We start from the raw sequence: 9,013 nt of genomic DNA, 5'->3' as shown, positions 1-9,013 counted from the left end.
CCCCCCCCCCCCAACAGACACACACACAACCCCCCTTGCTCACTGATGTCTGAATAGAAGTGGTCCACGCCCAGCGAGGTCAGGTGTTCCTCACTCACACACCTGTCAACAGAGCCACCTCTAACATGCAGCATCCATGTGACACAACAATCACACTCCTCTGGAACCCTGATGTCGGGAAGATTACCAAACGGCTTCCTGCAGACTGTACTGTATCATAAAGAGTGTCTGAATGTTTGGAAGTGTGTGTGTGTGTGTTCTGATGCTGCGTACACATCATCTGCATCGTACTGTGTCAGTACTGCAGACATACCTACTGCAGTGCTCAGCCTCTGAAACAGGATACCAGCTGTTAAATTATAGAAACAATATAATCAAATATATGTCATGATATATCAAAAGATACAGCTGTTGTGTACAAGTACAAATATTAAACAAAAGGCTAATTAAATTGTCACAACGGAGAAAGAAAATGATCCAGGATTCTCAGGGTGGTAAAGTACAAAAGTAACAGCACTCACAAACATGGTGTCAAATATACAAGAAGTGAAATTGGAGATTTTGCTGATTCAAAAAAAAAAAAAAGCTACAGAGTCAACATAAACCTCTGCAAATCGAACAGCAAGTTGAACAGACGTAGTGTGTGCATCGCACACACCTGTAAAACATTGTACAGCACCACTCCATGACGATCGCACTGAAGAACCCAAAGAAGGTCTCTATGACATTACTGAGCACACAGGCTTCGTTCACTTCAGGATTCACCTCAAGGACGATGACAAGAGTCAGATGCATCAGGCCTGTTGTGGCTCATGACAGGACAACTGTGCCACAGTGCAGAACTTGGATCCATGAGGTCTCTGACACAATTTTTTTTTCCTTGGTTACTCTCCCTTTGAACCCTGACTTTTCACTGTAGATTTGTTGACCCCCCCTGATTGACATCACTGCCACTGACCCTCCTTCTACTTCACTGGGAGAAAACACGAATAATACCTACAACGGTATCCATGCATATTTGTGATCGATTAACACCCAACAGTCCACTCAATCTAGTTACCTCACGTACACACATACACATAGATGTATACACACACACACACACAATCACACGCACACTCATTACTCACTCACCCACGTTGCATTCTGGCGAGGAACATGCCTGAATGTTTCATATATATATATATATATATATATGTATATATATATATATATATATATACATATATATATATGTCTTTTTAAAATTTGGACCAAACACAGGTCTGGTGAAAGCACTCCTACAGTTACCAGCCTGTTTCCTCTACAAGGTTTTTGTCACAAATATCAGGAAAAAAAGAAAAACAAACAGTTCTGAGAGAAACAAAAAGGTTTCCATGCAAACGGAGGAGGCGGGGCCTAGGTGGCTGCCCAATCATCAAGGCCCGGCGCTTCCTCCAATGTACAGGGTCATGCAGGGGGAGGTGCCAGGCAGCTCTGCAATGCCAACGCTCCTTTTACATTTTTTTGGGAAAGGTTTGATGATGCAATGTGACCTACAGAAGTATGACACCAAATATGTTACATTATGTACCAACTCTCCAACTCTCTCCAGCCACGACCTCTGTCATGGTGGATGACGCGCGTGAAGATATCTACTGCAGAATACAGGTATTAACAAAGAGTTCTCCCGGTTAAAGATGTTCATGTATCTGTATAATTCAGCATTTTATTATTATAGTCTTTATCGTAATCTTTCCCTGCAAAGTTTTATACACACACGTTTTGTATAGTAATTTTTTCCTGCTTGTTCTAACGTTGCATATCTTGAAAAGGAAAAGGCTTTCAATGCCTGTGTGGGAAGAATATTGTTGAAAAACACAGACCGTCCCATTCCATAGCACTACCGTGCTGTACTGTGCCATTCTCTGCCATGACCATATCCTCGTGTATCGTTGGTGTAGCAGACCATGAGTGTGTCAGTCCTGTCTGAGGTGATCTGGTCTATCCCAGCAGATGGGTCGTGTCCACAGGTCCTATCCTGGATCTGGACCTTCTATCAGCAGCTTGGCAGCCCACATCCTCTCACAAACACACACATGCTCTTAGGATTTCAGAATTGCATACATTGTCTGCTAGAAGTTATAATTCCCATGACCTTGGTGTTTGCAAGCACCATGCTTTCTAGAGATTGGTCCTCTGAAGGACCCCCTTGTATCGAGGGCTGACTTGGCCCCATCCTGGCCACGCCCACAGGAAGCCCTGTCACATAGTCCCCGTAGAACATCACACTGGTTCAAGAACTTTAGGTTCAAACGATTGATTTGTTTCTTGTTGCTCGATGCCTCCTATCCTGCCCACCCAGGGCACTTAGTGTTGGTATTGGAGTGAAGCGTTTGCAGAATGTGGAAGTAAGTTTATCGTTGTTGGCTTAATCTCCTCCTCCTCTTTCTCTTTCCACCCCTCCCCATCCTGTTCTTCAGTCAGTCGCTCAGACACACCCCTCCCTCTCCTTTTGTGCATGGATCTGGGGTCCTGTGCTGGAGGGGAGGGGGGGGGGGGGTTGGGGCAGGTGGGGAGAGGGGGGGGGGCGGAGGGGCGGGGTTATAAGGAGGAGATCTTGACAGTGTCATGGGTGAAGGCGGTGGCGCGGGAGTTCCGCAGGATCCCTGGGATGACTGGGGAGGGGGGCAGGCTCTCGTCGGGGGTGTTGGCCGGGGGGGTGGGGATGCTGATGATGGCGGCGGTGAAGTCACGGTCGTCACAGTTCAGCTTCAGGTCATGGGTCCTGGCATTCAGGCTGGAGCGACTATACACACACACACACACACACACAGACACATACAGAAAGATTGTTAGTGGTTTGGAACGGACTATTCTCGTTCCCTCAGCAGCATGATAAATTCACCTGTCTAACATGACTATGTGGAAGAATACAACACAGTAGAAAACAAATCACTTCACCGCGAGCCATTGTTTTCATGAACAATAACCTTCAGCTATTACACAGCTACTGCTAAGACTTGGTTTCATATTTGTAATTCTGCGGGGAATGTGCGACACTGATCAGGAACCAGTTCAAACTGGACTGTGCCCCACCTCTGAGGGATGGTGGTGGTCTTCTGGATGTGGAGCGTGTCCAGCTCCTGGACGCTGCCCCTGCTGACAGACACGGTAGAGTTGGCCAGACGAATGGCCCTCCTCTTGGCCCGGCGCGGGCAGCAGGTGGACTGCTGCACCCCCTGCTGGCTGGAGATGGAAGTGCTGCGGCTGGTCCGGAAGCCCACGGACTCGGTCATGCACACCTCGCTGTAGGTCATCTCATCCGTAAACTCGTGACTCTGGGGGTGGGGCGTGGAGAGAGGGGTGGGGGTGGGGGAGGACAGAGAGCGGAGGGCAGTGGGGGAGAGAGAAGATGAGAGGGAAGCGGGTTATTCCACTGAGGCGGGAAAGACGGCGCCTGTCAAAAGAAGAACTGGCGAAGTGTTCCGGGACAGGTTATGGATCGGCCGCGGGAGCGTCTCTTTAGGCGTCAGAGGGAACTGTGGTCAGGTGGAGCCAGAAGGTTCTGGAGAGAAGTGCTACTCACTGTGGTCTTCTCCAGGCAGTGGAGCAGATGATGGTGTTGGTGTTCGAAGGCGGACCTGTTCTTCAGACACAGAGCTGCACTGTCATCGTTATGCCGGTCCTGAGAGAAAACACACACACACACACAAGGACACACACGCAGACAGACACACAAACAAGCACACACACAGTCAAGAGTCCGAATCGATTAATGCTGTGAGGTTTTCTACGAAATCAGATAACGTTAAAGTATCCCATTCCTGCTGGTGGTAGCTGTCTGTTTAGAAGTGGACATTAAAAACCCACACAGTGTCATTCTGGAGATTTGTGTCTGTACTGTAACGAAGCAAGCAGTGAATAGCTCTGCAGGGTTGGGAGGAGCAGGAACGGAGAGAGGGGGGGGGGGGGGGGGGTTGAGGATAGGCGGAGGGGTGGGGTGCTGGAGGCGACAAAAGAAGAGAAGGAGTGTTGGAGTAAGACGGAGGGAGAGGCCAGCATGCAGACAGACACCCAGGGGACAGGAGTTACACCCTCTCTGCATCCCGCCCACCCGCCCCCTACCCCACACTCACTGGCCCAGGAGCAGAATGGAAGGAAGGAGAGAGGAGGGGGGAGGGAAGGAGGGAGGAGGACACAGAGGTGGAGAGGGAGGGCGGATGGATGGATGGTTACAGGGAGCAAATGGAAAGCTTCTGAGGGAGGGTGTTGTGTGTGTGTGGGGGGGGGGGCACACACAGGTGGATGGAGACAAGGGAGGAGGGACAGAGGCAAAGGAGGGGGGGTGTGGTGATATAAATAGCTGTGCAGGCCTGTTAGTAATGGCCTTATAGATCCAGGCTGGAAAAATAGCCTGGTCTGACTGTGGGATAGTAAATATTGGATTAGAGTGTCTTTCAGGAGCGTAGGGTGGAGAAACAGAATAAAGATTACCCAGTCTGAACCTGACCTGACGCATTAGAGGAAAGGAAGATTCAATCTCTTTCCACCTGCACCGTCTTCGTCCTTTCTCTCTTTTTCTCCCTTTCCTCCTCTGCCTCCACAGACTTCAATCCCCTTTCCTCTTCTATCCCTTCTCCTTCCTTATGTCTCTCCTCTCGTTAAATGAGACCAACTTTCAACTCTTCAGAACTCTCAATCTTACACCATTGGGTGGAACACCAGAGGCTCCATTGAGGAGAGGGATAAACACCCAGTTGTGTGTGTGTGTGTATGTGTGTGTGTGTGTGTATGTGTGTGTGTGTGTCTTTAACCATATCTGGTTATCAGCAGGATCCTCTTCGTCAAGAGGTCTTTGAAGATTAGCCATAATTGATCATCAACATGACATTCATTTATTATTTATTTATTCTCCAATCCTTTGAGACCTGTGGCTCTGACGCCACGGTGAGTTGGTTGAGCGTGAGTGAGTGTGTGTGTATGTGTATACCTATATAGCCATGAGAAAAGACGATGGCTTTGCATGTGTTGGTTTTGTCTGCTGTCTACCTGTCTCTTCACTGTCCCTATTTAGGCTGTTTCTGGACTAGAGCTGCTAAACACTTGGTTGAGATGAGAGCCGGACCAGTGTTTACAGTGTGAACCACAGTGAGGGGGAGGAGAGAGAGAGAGAGAGAGAGAGAGAGAGAGAGCAGACAGAATGGGAGAGAGAGAGAGAGAGAGAGAGAGAGAGAGAGAGAGAGAGAGAGAGCAGACAGAATGGGAGAGAGAGAGAGAGGACAGAAGGGGAGAGAGAGTGGACAAAATGTAAAAGAGAGAGAGAGGACAGAAGGGGAGAGTAAGAGAAAAAGAGAGAGAAGCTATCTGTCCATCTCTGATTTAAACACAGTCATTACTGGCCAAGAACACGTTTTTATCTGAAGCTGTAATTAGTGATACCATGGCAACCAAACTGTGTCTCTGGGAAGAGAGTGTGATGTAGTTGTTATCAGGAACTAACAACTCTGGATCTTATCATCCTCCCCTCCTCTCCTGTCTATCTGTCCCTGTCTCTCAGGGCTGTATCGGACATAGATTACATCAGTTCTTGTATCAGCAAATCTCTTTTGTCCTGCAGACAGCTTTGCTTTATCTAGGGAATTGTTCAGACAAGGCTTTATGTATTCATTGTTGAATGACGGTTAAATAAAATCAAACCAATTAAACAAAACTGTGTCAGAGCAGTTCCTCCCAATTATATTACAGTGATACCGGTTTATTGATTCAGTCCACTGGCATCACATGCGCTCAAGTTGATGCGTGTCTTACCTCTAACCCTCCATCCTCTTTGTACTGTAGGAAGGCATTGGTTGTTCCCTTCTTTGCCATACGAATCCTAGCCTGGCGTACTTTCTGTGGATGAGGAGAGGAGGACAGAGAAGAAGAGTAGAGGAGAAGATAGGGAGGAGAGGAGTGAAGGAGAGGAGGGGCCAGGAGGAGTGGAGAGAAGAGGAAGAGAGAAGGCAATAAGCATTACTGTCAAAATGATGCAAAGCTGGATATTGTTTAAATAATGCCGACATTATCTGGATCGGACACGCGCGCGTGTGTGTGTACCTGTTGGGCTCTCATCTTGTCGGCTCGTTGATTCTGGTGGTAGATGCGGCTGAAGTTGGACACGATGACAGGTACTGGGAGAGCGATCACTAGAACCCCACTCAGAGAACAGATGGAACCGAAGATCTTCCCTGCAATGGTGCTAGGAACCATGTCCCCATACCTGTACACAGGTCGACATCCTCATCATCACCACGCTGAACCATCCACATCATCATCACCACACTGAACCATCCACATCATCATCACCACGCTGAACCATCCACATCATCATCACCACGCTGAACCATCATCATCACCACGCTGAACCATCCACATCATCATCACCACGCCTAACCATCCACATCATCATCACCACGCTGAACCATCCACATCATCATCACCACGCTGAACCATCCACATCATCATCACCACGCTGAACCATCCACATCATCATCACCACGCTGAACCATCCACATCATCATCACCACGCTGAACCATCCACATCATCATCACCACGCTGAACCATCCACATCATCACCACGCTGAACCATCCACATCATCACCACGCTGAACCATCCACATCATCATCACCACGCTGAACCATCCACATCATCATCACCATGCTGAACCATCCACATCATCATCACCATATTTATGAACATCATTCAACCCCCCATCCTCCTCCTCCCCATCATACTCCTGTTGATCTACTGTATTAAACCCCCACCATGGTTTGTTTATGGACGTTATGATTGCTGATCACTAAAACATGAAGAAGAAGATGAAGAGGTCCTCCGCAATCTCTGTCATGGGGATGTAAATGTGTGATTCATGACGCATCAACAGCGTGCGCTGGGGAGACCAGTCATCCGTTTCCACGCCAAGCCCACACTGGGTTCACACAGGAAAATACCAGGAAATGATTATCCATGTATTTCACTTTAACTGCCACACACACACGCAGAAAACACAAAGGTTGTTTCAAATGGCTTCATATGCCACTGCTTCTCACTGGCTCAAGCCCGGCCTATAAATCACCCCAGGAGCAAAGCGAGGGATGGAATGATGGAGGGATGGATAAGAAGCAATAAAGGAGGAGGGATGAGGCTGAGCAAGAGCAGGGGAGCCTGGAGTTCCCACATTCATCATCCGAACTGTAGTAGGGACGAGGGGAGGAGAGGAGAGGAGAGGAGAGGAGAAGAGAGGGGAGGAGAGGGGAGGGGAGGAGAGAGGGGAGGAGAGAGGGGAGAAGAAGAGAGGGGAGGAGAGGGGAGGGGAGGGGAGGGAGGGGAGGGGAGGGGAGGGGAGGGGAGGGGAGGGGAGGGGAGGGGAGGGGAGGAGAGGGGAGAAGAAGAGAGGGGAGGAGAGGGGAGGAGAGGGGAGGAGAGGGGAGGGGAGGGGAGGGGAGGGGAGGGGAGGGGAGGGGAGGGGAGGGGAGGGGAGGGGAGGGGAGGGGAGGGGAGGGGAGGGGAGGGGAGGGGAGGGGAGGGGAGGGGAGGGGAGGGGAGGGGAGGGGAGGAGAGGGGAGCCATTAAGGGATCTGCAGTCGGAATAAGCTTTAGCCTCCACACACACACTGAATCATTCACATCTGCCACAAGAGAGTAGTGTGTGTGTGTGTGTACAGTGTGTGTGAATGAAAGAGAATGTTGATCACTGTCCTTCGCCTTGCAACACCTAATGGTCTCTCTTAACCGATCATCATTAGTCCTGACGCTCCTGGCTCCTGATTGGTAGGCGTCCAGGAGTGGGTGTATATAAATGGCCTTGGTTTGCAGATAAGAGGCAAAACATGTTAATGATCTGGAGAATGACAGTCCTTATCATAATGTCGTCTCTCTGTGACATGCATAGCAAAAGCAGTGAAGTACTTTGAGGAGAGGAGAAGAAAGTGGGGAAGCGAGTAGAAGAGGGGAGTGGAGGACAGGACAGGAGAAGAGGGGAGAGATGGGGAACAAATGACAATCCGTAAATGTTTCACAACTGCTTCACGGCTCATATCTTCACACGACTTCAGCCGTGACCGGATGGGCCTTTCAGCAGAGCCACGTCATCCCTAGTGACTGAGGTATGGATGTAGTTGACACAGCAGAGCCACGTCATCCCTAGTGACTGAGGTATGGATGTAGTTGACAGTTTGAAGGAGTCCGGTCTCCCTGCAGACTTCTACCGCCCATCACACACTCTATTTCCGGGGGCTGGAGGATGCGAATGCGGCCTGCGCAGCTGTTCTGAAGGCGTGCTGACACGTTGGTCCTCCTACTGAAGCACGGGCTCTTCTAGCCCTGACACATTGTCCGTCGGAGCGTCAACACAACATCACCCGGTGCTGTACGGCCCCGGGCCGAGCCCCAACTCTGAAGACCCAGCCCCAACCCTGAAGACCCAGCCCCATGGATAGAGAGAAGAGAAATGAAGCGAGGGGGGAAGAGAGAGACAGAGAGAGACAGAGAGAGAGAGACAGAGAGAGAGGAGGGAATCCCTTGGTCTGAAGGGCTAAAGTGGCAGTGTGTTACAGTAATGCCCATTAAAGGGGCACACATTTCCGCTTCTCTCTCTCTCTTTCACGCTCTCTTCCATCTCTCCTTATCTCTCTATCGCTCTCTACCAGGTTGCCTGCTCATTCCCATCCAGTCTCTCTCCCGCGAGTCGCTCTCTCTTTCTCTCTCAGGGCAGTGATTTATCGACGGAGCCTAATGCGGTTAGCCTTCTTAGCCTCCCAGAGACAGTCCTGCAGTAAGTCCCTACAGTGTGTGATTTGGCCTTGATCTCGTGGCGCCCCTCCACCACACCCCAGAGGAAGCAGACAATCAGGATTCAGAGGCTGGGATCTATCCAGACCTACTCGACCTTCTACCACAGGAGCGCTGGAGGGTGCTGGGGCGACTCACACAGGGGAGCAGAGATAAGGGACACAAGCAGAGTGAGATCAAGAGTCAGCGAGAGAGAGACA

The 9,013-nt window shown here is 50.0% G+C and overlaps 1 protein-coding gene across 3 annotated transcripts in view; it reads right to left on the bottom strand.

Annotated features, from left to right (window-relative positions):
• Positions 1 to 2,583: 2,583 nt before the first annotated feature.
• kcnd1 (potassium voltage-gated channel, Shal-related subfamily, member 1) overlaps positions 2,584 to 9,013 on the bottom strand; it is a 37,854-nt gene continuing 31,424 nt past the window's right edge. For all 3 annotated transcript variants that reach the window (XM_084681199.1, XM_084681201.1, XM_084681200.1), the window contains 5 exons: positions 6,079 to 6,241; positions 5,791 to 5,874; positions 3,569 to 3,667; positions 3,079 to 3,320; positions 2,584 to 2,788 (listed from right to left, as the gene is read on the bottom strand). In XM_084681199.1, coding sequence (XP_084537325.1) covers positions 2,584 to 2,788; positions 3,079 to 3,320; positions 3,569 to 3,667; positions 5,791 to 5,874; positions 6,079 to 6,241 — 793 coding nt within the window. The remainder of the gene's footprint in view (positions 2,789 to 3,078; positions 3,321 to 3,568; positions 3,668 to 5,790; positions 5,875 to 6,078; positions 6,242 to 9,013) is intronic.

The sequence above is a fragment of the Hypomesus nipponensis genome, chromosome 18 (assembly GCF_054491055.1).
Source record: "Hypomesus nipponensis isolate SF chromosome 18, ASM5449105v1, whole genome shotgun sequence".
NCBI lineage: Eukaryota > Metazoa > Chordata > Actinopteri > Osmeriformes > Osmeridae > Hypomesus > Hypomesus nipponensis.
Note: the sequence above shows the minus strand (reverse complement) of the source record. Positions and strands in the feature narration are given on the sequence as shown.